This window comes from Hyla sarda, chromosome 7 (genome assembly GCF_029499605.1).
Source record: "Hyla sarda isolate aHylSar1 chromosome 7, aHylSar1.hap1, whole genome shotgun sequence".
Taxonomy (NCBI): Eukaryota; Metazoa; Chordata; class Amphibia; order Anura; family Hylidae; genus Hyla; species Hyla sarda.
Genome location: NC_079195.1, coordinates 80,375,976 through 80,403,356, shown reverse-complemented (window position 1 = coordinate 80,403,356; position 27,381 = coordinate 80,375,976). Strand labels below are relative to the sequence as shown.

General features: G+C 41.8%; 1 protein-coding gene across 3 annotated transcripts in view; it reads left to right on the top strand.

The window, feature by feature from the left end:
* Positions 1-22,742, top strand: part of REEP3 (receptor accessory protein 3) — a 163,390-nt gene extending 140,648 nt beyond the window's left edge. For all 3 annotated transcript variants that reach the window (XM_056529797.1, XM_056529798.1, XM_056529796.1), the window contains exons 6-8: positions 5,426-5,573; positions 15,469-15,617; positions 22,158-22,742. In XM_056529797.1, the coding sequence (XP_056385772.1) occupies positions 5,426-5,573; positions 15,469-15,617; positions 22,158-22,214 (354 nt within the window). In that variant the 3' untranslated portion in view covers positions 22,215-22,742. The remainder of the gene's footprint in view (positions 1-5,425; positions 5,574-15,468; positions 15,618-22,157) is intronic.
* The last annotated feature ends 4,639 nt before the right edge of the window (positions 22,743-27,381 follow it).

Below are 27,381 nucleotides of genomic sequence, written 5' to 3'. Positions count from 1 at the left end.
TCCTACTACCAAAATCCATTAGGATGTGGAGAGTGTCATTTTATTGTGAATGTATTTCACAAACCAGATTCAACAGAACCCCAGCTTTCCTTGTCAGGGCTCTACAGACTGGTTTTGAGTAAATGCAGATAGCTGGCACTACATGGGTACCATTCTTCATTATTTCCTATGCAAACAGATTTGCAGGATCATCAGGGTGGCTGAAAGGGGTGTTGGCTAGATGTGTTTTTGAAATCTGAATTTTAGGTACTGTAGGGCACATAGTTTTGATTAAAAAAATGAGACTGTATTCTAAAAAGCATATGTATTTTAACCTTTCTGTGTGTACGAAATTACCTAGAGTCCCAGTCACTACATGTATTAACTCATCACGGCAGTAGTTTACCATATCCTCGCATACCCGTAATTTCACTATCATCCAATGAGAACTCTGTGAAGAGAATGCTACAACCACATAAATGAAAGGTTGACGGGATTTTGACCATTTTAATTTAAAATTACAGTACTGTATCCAGAAGGAAAGCAGCACCCTTATGTATTGTATTATATGCAGAACACAGACAACTTGTAATTGGAAATGACTCATTTGTTTGCAAATTACAGAAATTGGACTCTAAATGTCAGGTGGCAGCCTGTTATTTTCTACCTCGCCCACTGATGCCTAATTAATTGAATATAATCACAAAGCTGAATTTAAATAAAAATGGTGTTTGCTGTTTTCTAGCAAACAGATTTTTCCAGAAATACTTAAACGGGTGCTACAGGATTAGAAGAACATGCCCGCTTTCTTCAACAAACAGTGCCACTCTTGTTCTGGGGTTGTATTTGTGCAGCTCAGCTCCGTAAAATTTAAAGATGTTGTCTGGTGAAAAATATGTTATCCCCTATTCACAGGATAAGGGCTAAGTAGCTGGTGGTCTGACACCTAAGACCCCCAGTATGTGCGACCACTCTGGGAGCCGGAATGAGACCCCGGCTCCCAGAGTGGTCGCACATACTCTCTCTAAGAGCTGTGGTTCCGATTCAGAGATTGTGGGGGATCCGAGTGGTTGGACCCCTGTGTTTAGATACTTATCCCCTATCCTTCAATTATTAGAGTGGCTAAATGTCTGGCATCTTTAGCTGCTTTTGTCTAACTTTACACTAAAATTTTTGTGAACAGTATTGCCGCCCAAGCTACACCCCTTTCAGGTGTTCATGTCCCCTTTACAGATGAGGTAAAATACATAGTGAAGGTGGTAGAAGGCATATATGCCAGTTTTTAGCTGTAAATTGCATCTGAATCCTGGTATATTTTGTAACTTATATATAAGTCTTCCCAATGTCTTCACTATGATGATTTACTGCATTATATGCTCAGTTAGTAGCAATTTTTTGTTAGATGTATTAGAAGTTTCTATAGTGTACAATGCAAATATTGATCATATGCATACAGTTCTCTTTTCTAACAGTATATATATACTGTATTGAATGTATTAAATGTAAACAAAAGTAAAAGTAAGCAATACAAATCTGCCTTCATTTGTGCTGGTGGGCCATAGTTGCTGCCACCCCTGCTACTTTCTATTTTTGTGACTGAGACAGAAAATATGCAGCTGGGAAAAGCTGCGCTACCAAAGGTTGTTGACCTATAAAGAGAGCAGATGTGTACTGACCTTTTTTTTTATTTATTTTTTTTATTTTTCCATCGTTTAGTTTAACTTTTCTGTCAAATAAAATGTCTATAAGGCTGTGTTTCCACTTGGCATTTTTTTTTTTTTTTTTTAAACTGCCACTGCAGTTTTTGGGCCAAAGCTAGTAGTATATTCAAAAGGAATGGGAAATATAAAGGAAGGACTTATACTTCTCCCTCCTGCTGGTTCCACTCCTGACTTTGTCTCAAAGACTGCAGTGGTAATATAAAAAAAAAACAAAAACAGCCAAATAGAATCCCAGCCTAAGGGTAGGGTTACAGGGACTGCATCCGCAGCGTATTTCACACTGTGGATGCGCCAACGGCAGTCCCACAAGTGAGCTCCCTGCTGCGACCGGGTGGCTCTGTACATCCGCGTGTAACGGCACAGTGTCTATACTGGGAAATCCACTTAACACTCAACTGCTGCAGAAAAAAAACACCTTAACATGAAAACATAATTGAATTTTGTCTGCCGAAAAACAATTGGGGAGATTTATCAAAACCTGTCCAGAGAAGAAGCTGACCAGTTTCCTAAAGCAACCAATCAGATCGCTTCTTTTTATATTTCAGAGGCCTTTCTAAAAATGAAAGAAGCGATCTGACTGGTTACTATGGAAAACTGGTCAACTTTTCCTCTGCACCAGGTTTAGATAAATCTCCCTAATTTTGTCCATCCAGTCTGCCCTAGATTTAATAATTATAGTAGCTAGCTTTTTAGTTACCTTACTAGTTGTATTTTAGCCAAAAAATCTTGAGGTTTTAGTAAAATGTAGCTTTTTTTTTTTTTTTTTTTTTAGAGCATTTCCCTGGTTAAAATAACTTGCATCACTTTTTGACAGGTAAAATTTGCATTACTTAAAAATGGGAAGGTTCATAGATGAATGCACAAGCTGGGATCAGGAATCTGTGGACAAATAGCTCTTTCAATGGTGCCTTTCCAACCTCCCGCATTCTGTCTCAGCATCACTTTATTGTATTACAGGTTGTTTCCCACTTCTCCTTCATGCTACATCTGCAGCTGTCACAGTATATTGCGTGGTGTGTTACTGGGCTCTGAATGCAAATGAATAATTTAGCTTAATTTGTTTGTGTTCTGTGTCATGTAATCTAGCTCATTGAAGAACATTAAGGCAAGCAAGACATTGGAAGTAGGGAGTGAGGTCTTGTCATGTATTATAGTCCCATAATAGAAAATCGTCATACCTACTGTAATTTAGTCATTATGTTGACGTAGTGTATAAGCAAAGTCAAAGACATTAAAATGTATTGCCAGCAGGTATGTTATTTACGCTAATGTATCAGGAAATAGTCAAGCATGGTATGAAGCCAAAAATCTTGTCCCTGTCCTTGCTGGCTTCATACATTGACAAACCACTGTGTATTAGTGCTATAGAGTTTAATATTTTTCAAACTTTATGCTTTTTATACTTATCAAAACATAAAAAATTGATGACATGTCCTTAGGGTTAGCTATTAATATTAGATTGCATGGAAAAGACACAAAGTCAGCATGGAAAACATTTTTATATGAGGAAATAAAGATTGGTTGGATCACCATAGATCATCTCTGCATCAAGGTATCTTTGGATCTATGTTTTGGCAAAACTTGGAAATTGCTATATCAGCATCAATATTAGATCGGCAGGGTCTGCCTCCTAGCACCCAAGCTGATCAGCTGTATGAAGGGGCTGCTACAGTGTTTAAATGTGCTCATGCTTTCAATCGCCATACTGTTTGTAGCTGGGATGGGATCCACATTTTCTGACAGGGTCCACTACTTTCTGGAAGGATCACTTGACAGTAAGCTGCTTGGAGAAGGATAAAAAACACAGTGGGCGCTCCCTGATGAGGGGTATCTGCTGGTGTGTGCCCTTCACCACGCCACAGTTAGATACCCACCTTGTATAGCCGTGGAATGGATGGTGCGGCGATAAGCACGGGCTGGGTCAATAGTGTTAGTTGGCTGCTGCGCTCTTACCGGTATCGGGCCCCAATAATGGGGGCCGATAGTAATGGTAGACAGATAAGGCTGCCGCCGGTCCGGCGGCAGCACAGACGCACTCAGGATCTCTACCCAGCTCTACAGTACTACCACAAGCATCTTATTGGGCACTGTAAGTGGACCTGAGGAAGGCATGAGTTCATGCCGAAACGCATTGTCCCCGTTATACCAATAAAAGCATTTTATTGTCCTGTGCTGCTCGAGTCCTCACTTCATGTTCTTGTTGTGCAGCGCCTCCGCCAAACCGTCTTTTTCCGCCTTATCTGTCTTGACAGTAATCTGGGACTCCCAACAATCTCTGTTCTCTGTGGGGAAACCTGGCAGTAAGTGTCCTGTTTCTCTGCAGCGCCACCATAGGACATATAAAACATTACACAGTGCTAATTCTAATCAATAGATTGTCAGTGTTATACAGGGCAGGATAGGTCTTCTAGAGAGAGACAAACACTCTTTGTATGGAATCCTTATCTCTGGCCCATAAAGGGAACTATTACAGAGACTCTCTATTAACTCACAGTGTATGTTTAATAAATCTCTAGAACGATTTCTCTGCCAGACTTCTTTGGCAAATGAATGTATTGTATATTGTTACAGCGTGTTCCATGGCTTTCCCCTGACTTTGGACTGTTTATATTTCTTTTTATTGTGGTGTGATAAACCACGGTGGTATTTTTGCTTTGACATGGCACGCGTGCTGCTGCATGTACATAGTGACTGTTGCTAAGATCTGTTCTACAATTGTGCCAGTAATCTGCCTGTGAATTTTCTTTATCAGGTCTGATAATAACCTGACCGTCATGTCATATAAGTGTCATAGTGACAGTCGACTTCAGAGAATACACTGCATTTTCTTTGCAGCAGGTCTCCTATTGATTATGGCCATATCTCTACGGTTGTGGTCATCCGATGTGACCTCATTGGGTAGACCATATTGACCATGTTTAGTTTGGCACACAGCCACTTCCTCGTGAAGTTTAATGGTGTTTGATCTATTTGTTCTGAAGGGGGATCTCATGTAGGAGATATCTATGCTACCAATGATGCAAATTTGCTTGCTACCAATAGAAGTCAGTTTTAATTTTTTGGCTTTAGTTCATCTTTTATCATTCTAAACAGTTAATCCTCTCTGTAGACATAAAATTGATATGCTGTGTTAACATAAAAAAACATAAATGGATGGCATCCAATGAATACTAAAGCTAGAATCTCTGTGTTGTACACAACATAGCAGGCTCTCTACTAACACAGTGTTTCAGCAGGTAAAGCATTGTTTTCTATGCAACATTTTTTCTATTTTTATAAGTTAAAATTGTTTAGAAAACCTAAAAGGGATATTCCAAACAAGGGCATTAACAGGATATACCGTCTAATAGATAAGTTATAGCACCGATCTGATCAGCCTAGTGAGGGGACGCAGACTGCCGCATCCAACGCAGAGGAGGCTGTACATAGGCATGTCTTGATGGGAATACCACTTTAATGTTAAAGCCTATTCTATAATATATTTAATATTTGTTGCATTCATTTGTGATGACCCATGATACATTGCTTGCACTGGAGAAATGTATTGTCTTTGCACCACCCCATTTTTGGTTACCACTAGTATCGCTTACACGTGCCAAGCATAAAATGGAAAAATCTTTTAATGCTTGTGTTGGCTCGTTTTCACTTTCTCTTTAATACAGATGTATTGACAAAAATGCAGATTTTAGATTTAATTTGTTTTCTTTGTCTGTGTCCCTGGCCAGGGTCAAGGGGCGATTACGGAACGGCTAAGAAGTTTCAGTATGCATGACTTGACAGCAATACAAGGTGATGAGACTGTCGACAACAGACTGTACAAATCTTTTTCTGATACCCAAAAGAAACCTAAAAATGTTGGCGATGAAGGGCCTGGTAAGTTTTCTATATATATATATTTTTTAAATAAAATGTTTTCAATATTTGTGTTCATATAACATGTGATCACGACATATATCTTCTGGGAAAGCATTTTGTGCTTTGGCCAAACATATCCATTGCTCCCTATGGAACTGATATATGTCAAAAGGACCTTTAAAAGTGTCCATTTGGTGTATGCCAGGCTGTTATACTTCTCTGTAAATTATTATTATTTATGCTTACTTTTGCTACTTGTTAAACTATGCTACTTATTGCAGAGGCATTCAGTAAAAAAAGATGTATACTCTGTGCTATACCTTTTATTGCACAGTGGGTCATTTGGGCGCTTATACTGTGACATAAGTTGGAGCCTGTTCACATGGTGGAAAATTCTGCCCAAAAATCTGCGTAGTGTCCGCGTCTGAAATCAGGGCGTTTTTTATGGCAGTTTTAAATGTGGTTTTATTTACAGTTGGTAAAATCTGCAGTGTGTCCTTGCATAAACACACAAATAAGTGACATGACACTTTATCTTCAGTGCTGAAATATCTGCAATGCAGCCTTTTCATTGCTGTGAGGGCCATGCATGGTGTTTCTCAGATTTGAGAGGGGATTCCATACAGAAATATGCTGATTTGGCTGAGAAAATCATCCAGATTCTGTGTGCAAATCAGAACAGATTTTAAAGGGATATTCTGGGATTTATATTTAAGTATGTTGCTCAGGGGCTGATAAAAAAAATAAAAAAATACTGATACTTACCTAACCCAGTCCCATGCAGCTTCCAATCCGGACATGTTGGTCCCCCACTGCTCTTTGCTTGGAGCTGCTTCTGGGACACCAAAGGAGAACCACTCAGGTAGTCACTGACCGAGCTCTACGACCAGTGATAAGCTAAGTCATAACATTTTTAGAAACATATCCATTTTTAAAAATCCTGGTATACCCCTATAACCGTGTGAACGTTCCCTTTAGTTGGGAAATATGTGCGATATATACGTCCTACTGAAGACTTTGTCATGTATAAAGCCTTACTATATAAAAGCCTCACTATATACCATGACATTTTCTTGACTTCAATATTATTATCAGTATTGTTTCTGGAACGTTTGCCCTGTATAACTGCCTTGGGCCAAACAAGTGTTATTTTATTCGTGGACTTGACTGCTTTTTGATTTGGGGGTCTTTATGTGAATTCGCTTTTTTTTTCTTTTTTTCATTTATTTATTTATTTATTTTTGCTGTGTCTATAGACATAATAAATTCATATTGATTCTGGGTTTTGTTCAGTAAAGCAATTGGCATGGAATAGACATTGAGGATTCATTTGTGATATTCTGTCAAATCAAAATGGGATGGACATACCCGAAGGCTTGATTTGTCACCCACTCCCCCAGTTTCTGTAAAGGTTGTAGAGGCAGACGCTACTGATTCATCACCACCTTGTAAGGTCTAAGGCAGTGGTCTACAACCTGCGGACCTCCAGATGTTGCAAAACTACAACTCCCAGCATGCCCGGACAGCCGTTGGCTGTTCGGGCATACTGGGAGTTGTAGTTTTGCAACATCTGGAGGTCCGCAGGTTGAAGACCACTGGTCTAGGGTATTGATCTGCTATTTGTGGAAACCCGTCTCCGGTTATTTCTCGGTACGATGTGTTGCTATACAATTACCATAAGAAGCTGGCATGCCCCATTTCTGCAGCAATATAAGTGTGACAGCCATCTCGGGCAGGCACCTGGCTTGCTTACTTTTTCTGCAGCAGGAAAACAAAGTCCTCCTGTATAATACATTATCACACAGTGTGTTAATCTCAACATAATTTGCAGAATGTCTGTCTGATATATTGCCGTTTTTCCCCAGACACTTGACTAGCCTATCTAGCAAGCTTCACGGTGATAGAATACAATGTAGAAGATGGGAATTCATAAGCAAGTAGGGGGGAAAAAAATGGAAGATAAAAAGATTTCAGAGAAGCTAGTCTGGAAATCGTTCAGCGCTGTGCAGACATGACTGCAATGCACAATGCTCCGCCAGTCTACCAGGAATGTTAATGGTGCAGCTCAGAGTCTCACGCCGAGGGCCTCATCCTTGAAGTATATGAAATCTGAGGCTTCCATAAAATAAAGCCGATATTTTGAGTTTAGACTTAGTCACCCTAGACGGTATTACCACTAAATAGCGATGTGTTAGTAATGGAAAAAGTCCTAACTAATTCTCATGTTCACCGCAGGGACTGCCGTTTCATCAAGTAAAACAATTCATATGGCTATTGTAATCCAAATAATTTAGGACGTTTCATAATAATCTGTGTGTTCGAAGATGTGATGTAGAACGGTTTGTTTTAAAAAAAGACAGGAAGTAGGAAATAATATAACCCAGATGTCTGTGTTACAGAGGGTTTCACAACACCATTGAATGCCAATTGTGCCACCCAGTGGTTCTGTGGGGAATATATATATTTTTTTTACAAATGGCTATGTGTATTGTCATTTTTTATTTTTTTATTTCATTTTTACGTAAAGGGATTGTTTGAAATATGAGTGGGAACCACCATTGATTGTGAAAATGGGTCAGTACCAGGCATGCACCAGCCTTGTTATCTGAAGCTCCTTGGCCATAATGCAAAATCTATAACAGGGTCCCCATTTACCATGTGCCTTTTATAATACTGGGGCTTCATTATGTGGCAGAGGGGCTTTTTGCCCCTTCTCACATCAAGTCCTGGATGCAAATGCTGCCCTGTTTGGGATGAGGGCTTTACTTATAATCATGTCTAATAGTAAGTGATAGGGCTGGGCGATATACCGGTTCATACCGAATACCGAAATTTTTGTGCTGCACGATATGAATTTTAACCCATATCGCAATACCGGTTGGGCCCCTCCCCCTCGGGAATGAATGAATTATCAGCCCAGTGCTGTGCTGTCTCCACATCGGGGAACTAATCATATGTGACCCACGAGCGCTGTTCTGCCCCCCCCACAATTAATTATCAGCCCAGCGCTGCTACTCACATATGTCACCCGCAAGCGCTGCCCTCCTGGTCCTCCTGTTTGTTGCGGCCACTGGCGCTGACACTGTATACCAGTGGTCTTCAACCTCCAGATGTTGCAAAACTACAACCCCCAGCATGCCCGGACAGCCGTTGGCTGTCCAGGCATGCTGGAAGTTGTAGTTTTGCAACATCTGGAGGTCTGCAGATTGCAAACCACTGCTCTATACTGTATCCCTATGCCCGGGCTGCAAAAGATAAACAAAGCCGGCTTCTTACATGACATTGGGCTCAGCCTATCACTGGCCAAGGTGGAACATTGCTGCGGCCGGTGATAGGCTGACGGCTGTCCGACGTTCACGTCCCCAGCGTAAGGCCAACGTCGGAACATGCGTTAGGAGGACGAGGAGGCAGCGCTTGCGGGTGACGTGAGTAGTACCCTGACGGGGACAGCGCTGGGCTGATAATTAATTTTGGGGGGGGAGGGGGGAGTAATACCGTTATTTACCGTAGAACCACCATAAGTTACAAAAATACAGCGATACACATATTTGCACATACCGCCCAGCCCTAGTAAGTGATATCTAATAAGGGTTTATATACATCGATTTTTTTGTTCCTGCATAGAAACACAAAGCAGGAAATGAATTAAAGGGGTATTCCGGGCAAAAACATCTTATCCCCTATCGAGACGGGCTTCTGAGACGGGGACGTCACGCTACGCCCCCTCCATTCATTTCTATGGGAGGGGGTATAACGGCCGCAACGCCCCCTCCCATAGACATGAATGCGGGCTGCTGCAGGGAGATTGTGGGGACTGCCAGCGGCGGGCCCCCCGCGATCAGACATCTTACCCCCTATCCTTTCTATAGGGGATAAGATGTTTTTGCCCGGAATACCCCTTTAAGATCAACATTTCATGTTAGTCTCAATAATAAAAAAAGTTCTGACTGTCCTTTGCATGAGAAATGAAAATCTACCCGAGCTATTAGTTGGCATAGATAGTAAGCATAATTTCTTCTATGGACTGTAGAAGACCATACCCATCATTTAGGGAAGAGGTATGTGCAGCACAGGATTGAAATAAGTCACAAACTTTAGTGTAAAATTAGTCCTTTGTATGTTGTGAATTCCTGCCAATTCTTGCACCAGAGCTGAAGCGCTATTTACTGTCCACAACAGCCTAGTGCCTGCATTTCTCCGCTGCGGTCCTCCTGTTCTTCTCTTTGGGCAATGATGTCAGTTAGTAACAGCAGCCACTGCTCACCTTTTTAAATGGCTGTGGTGCCCTCTGTCACTTTAAGATAAAGCAACTTGGGCCACGACCACTTTATAAGCATTGACCGCCATTATGAATTTTTTTTCCCCAGAAGAACTGCTAAGTACCCCTTATCAACCTAACAATTAGCACCTTTAATTTACTCACCCTTAATGTGATGGCAAGAACTGCTTTTCGTAGGGAGCGTTTGATGTCAGCTGGGTGATGTTGCTTTTTGCAACTACTTTTGAAGGTTTATGTCCGTCAGTTTAGGGGTACCTTTTACTTTTTCCTCCATTGGTGCCCTGCACAGTATGAGTGAGTAGGTAAATGTGTTGCGGGAGGGGTAGGGGTGGTGGTGGCGAGGTAACCCCCTATTAGGTAGATGCCCCAAGTAGGTAGGTAGGAAATCTTTCCAATTAGGTAGATGCCCCAATAGGTACATAAGCACCTTCCCATCAGGTAGAATCCCCCGGTGGGTAGGAAATCCTATTGGGTAAAAGCCACCAGTAGGTAGGTAGCTAGGGAATCTGCCCTATAAGTTAGAAGCCCAGCAGGTAGGTAGGAGGTAGGTAACTTTCTCCCCCTCCCCCAATTAGGTAGATGCCCCCTGTAAATAGGTAGGTGATTCTCCTGACCCCCCCCCCCCCAATGAATTAAAAGCCCACAGTAGATAGATAGGGAATCCCCCCTATTATGTAGAAGCCCCTAGGTAGGCAACTCTCCCCCCTTCCATCCCCAATAAGGTAAAAGCCCCAGTAGCTACATAGGTAGCGTAATCCCCCCCCCCTTCCTAATCACTACATTTACACTAAGCCGTATGGGTGCAGAAAACAGCCTTACCATTACAGTCTGACTGCTCAGCTGCATGTAAATGTTTGCCTTTGTAACAACTGCATGGGAATATTTATTTCCCTATGGTGCTGATATTAGCAGCTGACTGTGCATTTTAGTATGTAAGATACATGTATACACACATGTATAGAAGTCAGGTGGCAGTAGCATATTTAAGGTGGGATGAATGGTTGGAGCAAGGTCTTATTGCCTGGTTACTCCAACATGAGCATTCAAAGGCAAGGGCACACATCAAGGTGAGAATACAAATGGGCCCACTTGTGATGACTGTTAAAGGAATACTCCAGTGCAGGAACACTTATCCCCTATCCAAAGTGTCTAATTGCAGGGGGTCTGACCGCTAGATCCCTCCGTGATCTCCTGCATGGCACCCCGGCAATCCCCCAGGAAGACAGCGTGTTGCACCCCACACGAAGTGGTGGCCAACACGCCTCCTCCATGTATCTCTATGGGAGAGTGCCGGAGATACCTGGACGCTGTATCTCCGGCTCTCCCATAGCGATATATGAAGGGGGCATATCGGTCGCTGCCCTGTTTCTGGGACCTGCTGGGGTGCTGTGCAAGAGATTGCGGGGGGTCCCAACGGTTGGACCCCTGCGATCAGACACTTATACCCTATTCTTTGGATAAAGGATAAGTGTTCCTGCACCAGTCTACCTTTAATACCATCAAACCTCTAATCAACTAGGACAGACGGATGTGGTGCTTTTTAGACCCCATCCACTTTTGAGAATCATTGTTTCCTAACATCTATAGGAAGAGAACTCCCGCACTTTTTCTCAGTAGTAATTATACTGACAGACACCATTAACCTGGGTTGGGCTCTCTCCCTCTTGGGGCACCATAACACCTACGTGGGCTTCCCTTTTTGTTACTTATGCCCTGACTTTGTCATTGATTAGATATGCACAGGATAGGTCCTCAATATCTGCTCAATGGGGATCTGACCTAAAGGCCTATCCTGAAGTCTAGAAATCGATAGTATTTAATCTATCTCTATATAAAACAGGGCTATAAAGCCATAAACATTTTAGACACACATACACAAATATACTGGTCAGTTATCAAGCTCAATATCACTCCCACTTGAAAACCTTAGTAAGTGAAAAGTAAGACACCCCACTTCATCATAACGCATAGCTTTCTATCATAGACTTTGGGTGTGTGCCAGGTGATCTACTGCCAGATGGATCGTACCATTGATAATTAAATCTAATTTTTAAAAGATAAATGGTGTCATTTTAATTCAGTAATTCTCTTTATTCCTCATATTAAACCGTGGATTTTCCCCTTTAATGTGATTAATGCAACACACAGTCATGGTTTATAGGCCGGAGCATGCAGAATCGTCAATACTTAATTTGACTTTATACCACACCAGTAGAAGTGTTAAAACCATATATTCATCTTACTCTTCCCCGGATTATGTTAGTCTTGGCTTTTCCATATGTTTTATCTTCCTTTTAGAAAGTACCACTATTCCAAGTTCAACAAGGCTCTTGCCTGTGAAAATCTGTTTATCCAAGAGAGACCAAAGAACTGTCCGGCATTGCTTTGTGCGCCGCTCATTCCAGCTTGTCTAGTTTCTTCTCCAAATACTCTAAATACAGCATACCAGCGCCTCATATAAAGAATCTCTGAGTATTGCTTCCTAGCTATGTATATACATATATGGAGCGAGGCAGTCTGTTTAACTTGACTGTCCTCACACTGTGACTAGCTCCAGATTTGACTTTCCATATTAATGTGAATTATAGTACACAGCTGCCAGTTGTCCCCAACATTCAGACATGGTACTGGGTTATCTAACTTTTATACCTTGAAATATTTGTGCTTGGCAGACCAAGGCTTTACTGGTCAGGGGGCATCACACCCCATGCCAGCTGAAACGAAGGCCCAAGTCTGTAACGTGCTACTTTTTTATTTTGTCCCAGTCCATAGCAGCCTGTAATAAACTGGGACAGTAAAGAGTTGGTGACCAGCAATTCAAGGAAGGGCTGAGAATGACCAAAGCGGTGTTCAATAGGATTATTTAGAGTACAACTCCTTATATGACCAGTTCTGGAAACTGACAAAAGCTGTAAACACGTTTATCTTTTGTTGTCTCCATTTTCTTGCAGGGGTGTGAAGAATGGGATATTCAATGTTATTATAATACAACCGTTTATTTCAGACTTAGTATTAAACTTCCTATACTGCAATTATTGGTATTTTTTTAACCTTTACCTCAAAATTTTGTTTTTGTTAAGTGGTATTAACATTTATACTACTGCATGTTATCAAAGCTGACTAAGAACCTCATAATGTCCCATTTATTAGCCATATAGCACCTTATTTAGTTGCTAAATGCGGATATTGTAATAGCTTGTTTAACTGTTTAAGTAATCAGAACAGTGGTTTCTAGACCCTTAGTTTCTCCTCACTCACATGGTATAAGCAAAAACAAACAAACACAATAGTGGTGCTGCCTGGTGCCATTACCCCAGGTTAGACAAATAGAGAAGTACCAGAAAACTTGCTTACCTGGGTGTGTTAAACTAAGAGCACAACACCTTAGATCACCTTGTGACACTTTCGGAGGCTGCCACAGACCCAAACACATCCAGACGGAACGGGTGTAGAAGTGCAGAAATAATCCGGTCGTCTGAGCTTATCCGGAGCAAGACAAAAAGGGTCTTTAGGTGGAATGGATAAACCGCGGACACCAAATAACATAAAAACAGGAATTTATTAAGGACAACGCGTTTCGGAAGCTTGTGCTTACTTTTTCAAGTCTGTATAAAATGTACATATATAAGGTATGTGGTACATGTTTTACACAGACTTGAAAAAGGAAGCACAAGCTTCTGAAACGCATTATGTTATTCGGTGTCTGCGATTTATCCGTTCCACCTCGGTGCGCGCCCCAAAAAAAACTTTTTTTCCTTGATGACCGGAAAATTTCTGCACTTCCTCACCCACATGACCACAGTAAGGAGGAGCATTCATACCTCCCACTGCCACTGTTCCAGTAAGTCCCTTTGAGTCCACAAGTACTGACTGTGCAGAATTCCAACTCTTCCTCACTGTGGTCATGACCGCTTATACAGCATGGATAGAAATCTATATAGGTCCACACTGTGTATGAAACACAAGACAAGTAGTATGGACCACTGGGCTGACCCCATTTGTTAAGGAGTATCAAGAAAGGCCAGTATATACAACAAGATAAATAAATAAAAACCTACTCGGCAAGAAAAAAACACAAGTAAGATGTGATAGAAAGGAAAGAAAGAGTCTAAATGAATAGCACATATGCAAATGTACCAACGGATTTCTTTCTGGAAGGTACCAGGATCCTCAGGGGACAACTTGGGGAGAAAGTACAGTATACTACAATAATGCATATAACACTGCACAGCATAGAAAACAGCCAATTATTGGTAACAGGAAAAAGAACCAATAATGGGTCCTGTACTGATACATATAAATAAAAATCTACCAGAGACAGAGATAGAATTAGGTCATAGTAAATAAATAGATCTGACAGCTCTCAATGAAGCCACTCACTATTCCCCACATATATATGAAGTTGGGCAAGGAGGATACTGGGTATGACTCTCAACTTTACCTAATAACATTTGATATTTTGGATATAACCTTTGGATACTTTGTTTCATACAGAATCAAAGAGGTTTTCCAGGCAAAAATGATTGATGATCTATCTTCAGGATAGGCCGTCGATAACAGACTAGCAGGGTGCTGACACCGGACACCCCTATACCGATCAGCTGTTCTTCTGGGCTGCCGTTTCTGGATCTATGCAGTAAACATGGCTAGAAGCAGTTAGCTGCATTCACTGTGATTACTGCAGCTCAGTTCCCGTTCAATAGTATCTGCACCCCTTTGATCAACTATTGATATCCTGCCCTGAGGATAGGCCTTCTATAATTTTTGCTTGGAAAATCCCTTTAAAGGGGTACTCCGCCCCTGGCATCTTATCCCCTATCCAAAGGATAGGGGATAAGATGTTAGATCGCCGCGGTCCCGCTGCTTGGGACCCCGGGGATCGCCGCTGCGGCACCCCCCTATCATTACTGCACAGAGCTCTGTGCATAATGACGGGCGATACAGGGGCCGGAGCAGCGTGACGTCATGGCCCCGCCCCTCATGACATCACGGCCCGTCCCCTTAATGCAAGTCTATGGCAGGGGGCGTGATAACTGCCACGCCCCCTTCCCATAGACTTGTATTGACGGGGGCGGGCCGTGACGTAACGATGCTCCGGCCCCTGTATTGCCCGTCATTATGTGCAGAGCGATCTCGCTCTGCGCAGTAATGATAGCGGGGAGCTGCAGCAGCGATCCCCGGGGTCCCCAGCAGCGGGACCCCGGCGATCTGACGTCTTATCCCCTATCCTTTGGATAGGGGATAAGATGTCTAGGGGCGGAGTACCCCTTTAACACAGTGGTCTCAAACTGTGGCCCTCTAGATGTTGCAAAACTTCAACTCACAGCATGCCCGGACAGCCGTTGGCTGTCCGGGCATGCTGTGAGTTGAAGTTTTGCAACATCTGAAGGGCAACAGTTTGAGACCACTGTGTTAATTAAAAAAAATGGCACCATGCTTCATCAAGTGTAAATAACGCCATATGGAGGCATAGGGCTGCCATACAGGCTTTATAAATACTGCTCTGCCGTGTATATAATATCGTTGAAACGGTATTGAATGATGGTGAGAAGCGGTGCCTTCCTTTAATTTCTGATTCCCACCCCAGTTTAGCCCCGTACTCTGCTTCACAGTTTTTTGCTCTGATTTTTGTAGGATTCGGCTCATCAAGAAAAGATTCCGGAGATGACAAATCTGATGAAGAAACTGAAGGGGCACACTCGGAAGATGAAATGTATGCACAAAAGGGGCTTCGGAGATCACAGAGCATGAGATCTGTAAAGGTCATAAAAGGCCGCAAAGAGGTATTTGCTGTTTTTTTTATACATTAATAAACAGAGCTAGTTTATTTTGGCAGCAATTCATACTGAACAGCACAGTGCAAGCTTCAGAGTTTGTATGTGTTTTATTAAACTTTAGATGAACTGTGTATTGCACCCACCCCTCCAATCCTCCATATGTTCTGAACGGATAGTGTTCCCTGCCAGATAGCAGAGGCAGTGATGATTCACAGCAATACAGTTATAATACTTTGTTAGGTTAACACTATTGCATTGCCTGTTCTGGTGCGCCTTCTGGCAAGCTATTATTGTAACAATATGTAATTTGTTTTTTGTTTTGACATATTTATTAAAATGAAAATCCAAATAAGGGTGAATTCACACCACATTTCATCCATACGGCAGCCGGGTCCGGCTGGGATACGGTAGCGGATGTTTTTTAAATTTCAGATTGTGACTCAGGTCAGCTCATTTTTGCACTGCATCAGTTTTATGGCAACAAAACTGATACGGTGCAAAACTGAGCCGATCGGATTTACGTTCTGACTCCGGCTGGCTCATTTAAACCAATGGGACCTGGCTGCCGTATGGCTGAAACATGCTGTAACCCAGCCTAAGGCTCAATTTGTTATATACATATGGAGATGTCTCTACCATAATCATAAGTCCACAATAAGCAAAAGAAGAATGGAGCACTCACCAGTTCTTGAAGGACAATTCAAGCTTCTTTATTTCATCTTGCTTGACAACACATGAACACGAAAGGGAGAGCGGACAGAACAAACAGGTGGGGGAGAGGCTAAGGGCGATGGGTCCGTGTTCGCGCACGTAGCGCTTCGTCAGGCCCATGACTCATTACCTCCACAGGTGTGTTATAAAGGCAAGGGGAAACCATTACCATGGATTCCATTACATACACATGACAACAACATCAGTGCTAGACAAAGAAACCTTTAAAAACAATTGACACCTGTAAATGCGAGACAAAGAGAGAACATGCATCAGTTCAGAAAAAACTTTTTTCTATTCTATCATTTAGTCCTAAACCAGATGTAGCATTTAATCTGGATATCCATCTGGATTCTTTAATTAGAAGTTGCTGATGTCTGTTCTTTCTTGTACCGGATATTTCTATCCTCTCCAAAGCTGCAAATTTGAGACATTTTGCGGATCCATCATGATGTATCTTTTACATGTGTGATCAGCTTTGTGGCTCCAGTGCCCGTCTTCAGTGATCTAAAATGTTCCCTTACACGGTGGAAAAGTGGGTGGATAGTTTTTCCCACATAAAAATATCCACAGTCATAGAAAACGGCATAGACCACAAAGTCTAATCTAATAAATTGCTTCACTTTGACCACGTAACCTCCTAATTTTACTTCTTTTGATTTTGAGTTGTGACTACAGAAAGTGCTCCATTCTTCTTTTGCTTATTGCACCGGGAAGGTCTGACAGAGTGCAGCATTAGCGGTTTTAGTGGACGGCCACACAGCAGTGCCGGGCGGCCTTCTGTTTAAGGACTCTACCAAATACTGTACAGTACCATGATTATGGTAGAGTAGCGCTGTCTTATGGTTGTGAACATTGCTATTTCATGTAGGACACAGTTCACACTGCAATTACAGTTCCTGATTATTATATGCAATGGTAAAGCTTCTGGCATATATGGTAAACATATCCATAGACCCTCATTACCCAATGGAGGTCAAAAGAATGTCATTATACCTCAGGGTTTGATGTATGTATAGTACAGAAAGCAGTATACAGTCCAATATATATATATATATATATATATATATATATATATATATATATTTTTTTTTTTATTTATTTATTTATTTTTTTGCATTGAGGTCTTTGTAAATGATGGATGCCAGATAATACATAGTTGAAATGAAAGGTTATTTTTACCTTTTTAGTTGAATAAAACCTTATTGTTTCATCATTTTAAAATATTTAGAAGATATATGGATGTAATCCTATCCAAAAAAAGTATATATATCTCTTTATAAAACATTGTTAATTAATTTTTCTGTGCAATCTCATCACTGGGCCAATAGTTTGGCATTATATGGGACACTTTGTTATTGCTTAAAGAGTACCTGTCATCAAACCATATTTCCTAAATTTACTCAGATTATATTCTCTAACTACTCCTAACACCCCTCCTGCCCTTACATTTTTTTTTACAAGCCTTAAAAAGCTCTGTATCATACCTTTCCCCTTGCTCACATTCTGTGAGCTCCTGGCAGGAGAAAGTGGGTGTTCCCCAGCAGGTGCAATGTCACTGAAGCCTGTGAGAGCTGTGCCCTGCACACTTTTCCTGAGTTTGGTCTCCTGCCAGGCCGGGAGGCGACCAAGCGAACAGTTTTTACTTTTGCAGGGAACAGAACAGAGCCAAATTCACATTAAAAACATATAAAGGTTGAGAACTTTAACAGCAAGTAAATAGCAAAGTGTCTTATAATTACATAAGGAACAATACATTAAAAGTTTAGTTTGGTGATAGGTACTCTTTAAAAAATATTTACAGCATGTAAAGTAGGAGTTAGATGATTATTTTCATCTCTCTTATTAAAGGAAAGGATCTGGTGCATCTGCTGTACCAGGTAGGATAAGGAAAGCAAATGTCCAATATGGCAGCCTCTTTCCATGTGCTCTGTTAGGGCATGTGGACATCATAGAAGGACCTCCCTCTATTAGTTGAAGTAGAGAGATGGTAACAATGTGGGACATGTATCAAAGGTTTTACCCCTGTTTTGTGTTAAAATTTTTGGTCAAAATTTTGCGCAAGCAGTTTTTTTTTTTGCGTACATTCTGGTGGAGCATTTCCTCCAGATGTGTAGGTTTCGGTGTACCTTGGAGTTACATATTTAGTACACACGTACAGTGTCCATTTTAGGACATCGTCAGTCATCAGACATAACTCAGTCCTTCGTCAGGTGAAACGGCATCCCGCCTCCTCCCTCGGACCAATCGCCATCAGTCGTCAGCCGCAACTCCATCCTCCCTCAGGTGAAACGGAGTCCCGTCTACTCCCTCGGACCAATCACCACCAGTCGTTAGCCGGAACTCCGTCCTCCATCATGTGAAACGGCGTCCCGCCTCCTCCCTTACACCAATTGCCGTCCACCTTCAGCCACAACTCCTTCCTCCCTCATCTGAAACTCCATCGTCCAAAATGCCTTCATGCCTCAGACGATTCTCCCTCTGACGCAACTTCCTGCCGCATAGCAGACCCGACGCTGCAAAGCATTGTATAGCAGAGTCGAAAATGTGAAACTTACACGTGTACTACATGTGCTACAGAGTCTGTAAAGCAGAGCCGACATTGAATAGTGTGTACAGCAGAACCCGTATAGCAGAGAGCCGACTGACTCGGCTCTGCTACATGGCAGGAAAGTTTTTCGTCTGAGGGATGACGGAATTTTGGATGAGAGACTTTAGGATGACAAAGGAGGGAGGAGGGATTTGCGGCTGACGCCTGACGGACATTGGCTCGAGGGAGGAGGCAGGACGCCGTTTCACCTGACGGAGGACGGAGTTACGACTGACGATGTCCTATAATGGACACCGTACACACAAATTTATTAACTGCGTACATTTCATTTACCCGCAGAAATCTTGCGCAATGACCATATTTTTAAAGCAAATATAAGCCATCTTGGACTGCAAGATGCCCTAAATCATCGATTTCATTTTTCAAAGAGTGGAGGTATGAGGAGATTACTACGGTATATTTGCCCGCAATTTATGAAACTCTTTGCGCTTGATTGATAAATTTAGCGCTTCTGCGCATACTTTAGAATTCGGCAAAAGGGGTAACCTGCTCCTACCATACACAAGTAATGATACATGTCCCCCAATGAGCGTCTCTGTCACACTCAGTATGACAACCTGTAACATTAAAATGATAGACATGATAAAATAAATCTATTGCTGGCCCCATTTTCACTTTGCTCGAAACGGCTTCAATTTGGATCTCTAGACCCCAAGTAAGAAAAATTCCACCAAAATTGACATAGGACAATCAAAACCAAGGGTAAATCCAGAAAGGTAGCAGATATTGAAGACATTTTTGTATGTCACTTTTAAATCTAATCCTTAGTTTTGATTTACTAAACAAATTCCAATATCAGAATTCTCAAATTTTTGTGCAGTTGTACTTGGAACACGTCAGTGTTTCCTTTTCCAACTTTCTAGACTGTTTATATAACAAAAGCCATTAAGCTGTTATTAACAGACAAAACACCTAAATAAATTCTAAAAACTTGTAGAAAATGTGTCTGGATCTGAATTATTTTCACATTAAGAGTAGGGTCTCGTGCTGTATTTTACTGAATATTTCCTGCAGCTGATTTTGCTACCCATTGACTTCAATAAGTAGAAAAATACACAGCAACAAATATGAAGAAAAATACGGCACATTTGACTCTACTCTTAATCATGATTAACCCTTTTTGTCATATTCAACTTTTTTTTGTTTTTTATTAACTCTGGTGTGGTAACCAGAGCAGAAGTGACTCCCCTTCCCAGGAAAGAAAGGAAATCAAGATCTTGCAGTGTAGGTAGAAGATCCAACCAGTTGATGTTGGAATGTGGCTGTAAGGTATCTTGATCCTGAATTTGCCTTTAAAAAAAACAAAAAAAAGCAGGGGCAGTAATGATAGGGTGTCAAGTCAGCAGTGTGCCAGTACAGTTTGTGCCGGGATTAATAGTATGGTGCACTCCTTGATGAATCTGCCTAGGCTACAGTAAAAGTCAGGTTGGACCTGTCATTGTTTTTCTTACTTTAAAAAAAATTGAACAGGAGCTACAGAGATTTGTTGCTTGGCCTAAAACCAATATTTTTAGCCACACAAACCCCTGCCAAACAGCAGAATGGAGGAATTATCTTTCATTGTTTATGGACACAGGTGCTCCTCTGTCTGGTTGGTATAAGCATTCTGAGATTTTTCGCTGCCAGGTTATGGTTTATGGTAAGGTTGGAGGATTTGTAATGATATTGTTGGGCTGCATTTTATCAGGCTACACTCATGTATTTATTCAGCTCACTTAAAGAAGATGTCAAGCGAAAAAAAGATTATCCCATATCCGACCGCTGTGACCCCCCACTATCTCCCGTACGGAGCCCCGACTCTGCTCCTGTAAATGACGTTTCGCACCCAGCATGTCAGCTGGTCGAAACATGCCCCCTCCATTCATCTCTGTGGGAGAGGTGGAGACACGGCATTCATGTGCTGCTGCGTCTCTCATACATATGAATGGAAGGGCGTGTCATGTTTCGACCAGCTGACGTGCTTGGTACAAAACGTGCATGAGCAGAGCAGAGCCAAGGCCCTATGCAGGAGATCGTGGGGAGGAAGGGGGGTGTCACGCGGTCGGATCCCCTCGCGATCAGACACTTGTCTCCTGCAGATAATTTTTTTTGCTGTACATCTTCTTTAAAGTGTACCTGTCATCAACAAAAACTTTTTATATAATGTAGATAATACAATTATATGTATATTTGTAATATACATTGGTTAAAAAATGTGTATAATTATGGGTGAAAAAGTGCTGTCCCTGCAGCTATTGCCTGTGAGGAGTCCAAATACAGGAAGTGAGGACAGGACAGGCTCTGTGCAGGCTCCTGGCTTGTCAATCCTCCTCATGTGTGAGCCCATAGCATGCAACAGAGCCTCACTGCACAGAGCCCTGCTTGTCTTCACTGCACAGAGCCCTGCTTGTCTTCACTGCACAGAGCCCTGCTTGTCTTCACTGCACAGAGCCCTGCTTGTCTTCACTGCACAGAGCCCTGCTTGTCTTCACTGCACAGAGCCCTGCTTGTCTTCACTGCACAGAGCCCTGATTGTCCTCAGTGTACAGAGCCCTGCTTGTCCTCGGTGTACAGAGCCCTGCTTGTCCTCGGTGTACAGAGCCCTGCTTGTCCTCGGTGTACAGAGCCCTGCTTGTCCTCGGTGTACAGAGCCCTGCTTGTCCTCGGTGTACAGAGCCCTGCTTGTCCTCGGTGTACAGAGCCCTGCTTGTCCTCGGTGTACAGAGCCCTGCTTGTCCTCGGTGTACAGAGCCCTGCTTGTCCTCGGTGTACAGAGCCCTGCTTGTGCTCGGTGTACAGAGCCCTGCTTGTCCTCGGCGTACAGAGCCCTGCTTGTCCTAGGTGTACAGAGCCTTGCTTGTCCTCAGTATACAGAGCCCTGCTTGTCCTCAGTGTACAGAGCCCTGCTTGTCCTCAGTGTACAGAGCCCTGCTTGTCCACCCTCACTTCCTGTATGTGGACTCCTCATAGAGACACACAGGCAATAGCTGCAGGGACAAAAATTTACATATTTTTTAACCAATGTATATTACAAATATACATATAATTGTATTATCTACATTATATAAAAAGTTTTTGTTGATGACAGTCACACTTTAAGTGATTTGCATAAACACATGTATATAGCTTGATGAAATGCAGCCCACATACACTCAGACACTTAACCTCTAGGGGATTAATTTTTTTTTTCACTCGACGTCTTCTTTAATATTTTACATTCACAAATTGCCCTTGCTATTTTGCAGGTACGATATGGATCACTGAAGTACAAAGTGAAGAAAAGACCCCAAGTTTACTTCTGAAGGGGCATAATGGAATGCCCTGAACTGCTGTGCTACAATCATTTTCTATGCTCCACGTGACGTACTAAGATACTGTACACTTTAGATGCAGTATTAGACCCTAGGAAATGATAACATTGTTATCAGTATTTATTGTTGTGAACTTCTTTATGTTCTGTGGAACGTTTTATATCTGTAACTTTATAACCACTTCTGATATTTAGTACAGAGCTAGTGGTTTCTACTTAACACTTCTTAGTTATGAGGTTGGGTGGATCAGCATCTGGAGCACTGGACCATATTTTTAAGGTTTTTATTACAATTTTATGCAATACGCATGGTCTTATGGATAAAAAAAAAATTCTATGCACCAAGATGCCTTACCATATCCTGACAATTCTATAAAATGGAAGCTGCCTTTAATTTTTTTCCATGATCCTGCAGTTTACAGTATGATCTATTTTAAAGGGGTACTCTGCTGCTCAGCGTTTGGAACAAACTATTCTGAACGTTGGACCCGGGAGCTCGTAACGTCATAGCTCTGCCCCCCTCATGACATCACGCCCGCCCCCTCAATGCAAGTCTATGGGAGGGGGCGTGACAGCCGCCACGCCCCCTCCCATAGACTTGCATTGAGGGGGCAGGTGTGATGTCATGGGGGGCGGGGCTATGACGTCACGAGTTCCCGGCTCCAGTGTTCGGAACAGTTTGTTCCAAACGCTGAGCAGTGTAAACGCTGTAAACGCTGAGTAAATATACTTACTAAACAGCAATTATTATTTCTTATGACCAAAAGCAGTTCACCATAAAGACCAACATTTTCTGTCTTAAATAGGATCAGTCATTTATACATGTCTGTTCTAGTATATACTTCATAAAATTGCTATTCTGGAGCATCAGGGAGCTCTGCTCTGTGATATTCTTCCTGGTAATGTATATGTACAAATTGTCTGCTGGTTGTAACAATTCCTTGCGTCAACAAATTGTCTAACACTGTAAGCACTGATTAGACAGTATTATTGTGTAGGGGCGCACTCTGTGAACAAGGGGATTGGCAACACCCTGTTGTGCATTAATATGTCTCCAAGAGGAATAACTGAGGAAGAGCACAATGGACAAAAAAAATAAAAATAAAATAAAATCAGAATATATTAAACAGACATGTCACGATAGCTTACACCAAAAACCAAAAGTTGGACTACAAGTAAGTTTTTTATAATACCAAATACCTGCACATAATAGTCTGTTTACTGTTGAAACATATTTCTTAGTTATTGGACCCAGAGATTCCTTTTTTTTTTTTTTTACCTCCGTGTTTAATTTTTCATTTGATTTTCCTTTTCGTCGTTTCTCTTTCGTATTTGATCCCTCTTTTATTTTTTTAATTTTTTTTTGCTGTATATAGACAACTATCGAGCCTGCTTTTAAATAGAATTTTGTTCTTTGATGCCTGTATAACCACTGCTGGCGGTGGACTGTGCCGCAGGGTGGAAGGCCTGGCAGAGCGAGTTCAGATTTCCTACTATTTAGACTTTTATTTTTTGCATTTGTTTATTACACCATTTGCGATTGCTTCAATTACTTTCTACGTTACCAATTATTAGTTGGTTCAGTACTGGTTTACATAATCTGCTATCATTTTGGTTATTAAGACTTTATTAAGGCTTTCTAATCAGTGCAATGCTAGGCTTTATTTGAAGTGCACAGTATGTGGTGTTCTATTTCTTACAATATTTCTCTGAGGTCCAGAGTAGAGACTCTTAACAATTTCATAGCCATGATGCATTGGTTAGTTTACATGCATGCATTTGAACGCAGTGTGCTTTATTTTTGGGAGTAGGAATATATTATTATTTCTTGATAAACTTGATGGTGATAATTTGAAAGCATGTTTTGTGTTTTATGTATATTATGCTGTGTGGTCTAAATGTTTTAGATACCTACCTTACTAATCCTGGAAATAACCAAATATATGTGTAAAAGGGGCTTTTATATTGCTTTTCAGGGCTCCTAGCCCTCTCTGGGCTGTTTGCGGCTGCTGGCGGTGATCGGGAAGCCAGAAGCAGGGAAGTTATGCAAGTTGCCTCCTTTTGACTTTAGCAAACTGTGTAGTCCTGTTTATAATAACTTTAGAACTATGTAATTATGTAATGTAATTGTAATGTAATTACAGGGCTATGCAATTTGCGCAATGGGAGTTCTGCAAATTGCACTACTCATCAACTTTGCCTGCTTACAGCTTCCCGACTGCCTCTGGTGGTTGCAGATAGGCCGGAGGAGCCTGGGAAGCCATTGATCTTGCGTATGGTAGGGATCCCCTGGATAGTCCATAAATATTCTAGATCGGTGTACCCCTTTAAGCCCTGACCTACTGGGAAGTTATCTCCAGCACTAGAGGGCCAGCTGTTGTCCTTTTGGAGGAGAGCTACTTTGTCTGCTTCTTTTCCCATTGAGCATTGCCTGGCCTATACGTCTCCTTATGCTGGACTGGGTGGTCTCCCCAAAGAAAACCCCTTACCTACAGATAATAGTATAAAATACATATATATAGTGTACTTTAAGGGCCGGTGGAAATCTTGCACAGTATTAGATACTTTACATTCGTTACAAAAATCTGTGAATCCCCAAAGGACTCCTGATAGGGCTACATGGACAGCATCTTGGTAATAATGTTTATTCAATCAATACTGTCTGCTGCTGATTGACAATGTAATCCTGCAGAGACAAGGGGGTTGTCTAGCAACATGACTCATAGTTCAAGCAGCATGAAAGTGATGACCGGTTCGATTTGAGAAAAATTATTCGGTAAAATAGTTGGAAACTTATATTTAGAGATGAGTGAACTTACAGTAATTCGATTCGTCGCAAACTTCTCGGCTCGGCGGTTGCTGACTTTAGCTGCATAAATGAGTTCAGCTTTCAGCTGCTCCGGAGGGCTGGAAAAGGTGGATACAGTCCTAGGAGAGAGTCTCCAGCCCACCGGAGCACCTGAAAGCTGAGCTAATTTATGCAGGATAAAGTCAGCAACTGCCGAGCCAAGAAGTGTGTGACGAATCGAATCACTGTAACTTCGCTCATCTCTACTTATATTTTCTGTTTGCTAGAAAACATCCTGACATCTTTTCTTGTCAAACTATTTACCGCCCATTGGTAATTTTAGTTTTTAACTCTCCGGGGTTAAATGGCAAGCTGTCAGAAATGTTTCTGTGTTTCCATAGGTTTCTCAGTACAGCATAGGTTTCAGTATGTCTTAGTTTACAATGTTTTAACCTTTTTAGAATCCAAAGTGCCTATAAGGAGTGCAAGGAGAGTACACACTTTTTACTACTATATTTTTAGCACTATTTCCGTTTTTTTTATGTGAGTTTTATATGTGTAGACAGGACAATACAGTTACTTGGAGTAATCCTATAAAATGTGTTTATGGGGAGGTTTTCTTCCTATGCCTATAATAGTACTGGAATCATCAATTTATCTATTGTACTCATGTGAAAGACCTACTGACTAGCTTGACTCAGAACGACCACACAGCCCAGCATAGTTTTACATGACATTGTTGAGTAACACTAAAAATGTTCTCACGTTATTTTAACCATATAAAACATCTCTTTCTAAAGTATGTGTGTTAAGGTTCTCACATCATTTTTACATGTTACAATATGTATAAGGAACTGGTTTGTCTATACAAAATTTTACCACATTTTCTATAGCATTTTAATATATATGAAAAAAACGAATATTACTCTAACATAGTAAGAATAAAAAGCTGTACAAGTATTCTGAAGCCAGTGTTCAGTATTGGCTTCTGTTATATTGACCTACCTGATCAGCAGATTCATAGTACTTGGTTATCTGGAGTCAAGCAGCCACTTTAATACATCCTAGTATTGTAAGTATGGGATTATTTGTATTTATTATGTTAAAAATAAACACTTAAAGGGGTACTCCGCTGCTCAGCGTTTGGAACAAACTGATCCGAACGCTGTAGCCGGCGTCGGGAGCTCGTTACATCATAGCCCCTCCCCCTTGTGATGTCATGCCCTGCCCCCTCAATGCAAGTCTATGGAAGGGGGCGTGGCAGCTGTCACGCCCCCTCCCATAGACTTGCATTGAGGGGCTGTGATGTCACAAGGGGGTGGGGCTATGACATCATGAGGTGCCGGCTTCCTTCAGCGTTCGGAACAGTTTGTTCCAAACGCTGAGCAGCAGAGTACCCCTTTAAACCATCAGGGTTCCTGGCCATCAGACCTCTACAATTACTTTCTACTAGAATCTAATTGATCAAAGATACCAAAGTAGACCCTTTTTTTAAGATGCAGAACAATAACAAATTGACAATATGGGACCTACTTTGGATGTGCACAAGACATTAAAGCAATAACTAGTGACATGGGCAACCATATCGATTTATGTCAATGCTTGTTATAGTATATGCAAAGCGGCTACAATATTTCAAGTATTTTGCACTAACTTTGGAAATTTACTAATATAGACTACTTTTTATACCATGGATGGAGTTTTTAAACACTTGTACAGTCTAGGAAGAAGAGGTCACCAAGGAGGATTGGTGTAGTAGAAGGTATATTGTGTGTCACTTGGGTACAATGACAACGAAAGTCACATTATCTTTCCTGATCCCATTGGGAAAGATCTGCACAACAGTAGTTTTTCTTGTAAAAGCAAACTATACCTTTTTATGGAGCTGATGATGGCTGCAAGACCTATAACTTTATTTTTTAGCCAAGTGTCAAGCAGGAAGGGCCAAGTTTCTTAGGTGCCACAGCCTGGCATGCTTCCTCTCCATGACTGATTTACAAAGCTCTATACCTCAATGAAGGAGGAGCTGGGATGTAAGGGTAAAGGAGCAAGAGTGCCAGGGTGTGACACCTGAGCTGTTCGGCTCCGCTTCCTTGACATTTGGCTATAACCGTTGCGGGGCGGCGGTCGCGGTTCGGGGCGTCGGTGGCGGTGATAGGTCTCAGGACCCCCGGACAGGCAGGGGGGGAGAAGCGGGTGGTGGCGGCGGCGGTCTATGGCACCGCAAAAGCCACTGCAGTGCATTGATTTAAAGCGCCCGCTTTAAATCAATGATCTGCAGCAGTGTTGCGGGGGGATAAATAGCCAATAACTTATACCGGAATATCGGTATAAGTTATCGGCCCTAACCTACACCGATTATCGGTATCGG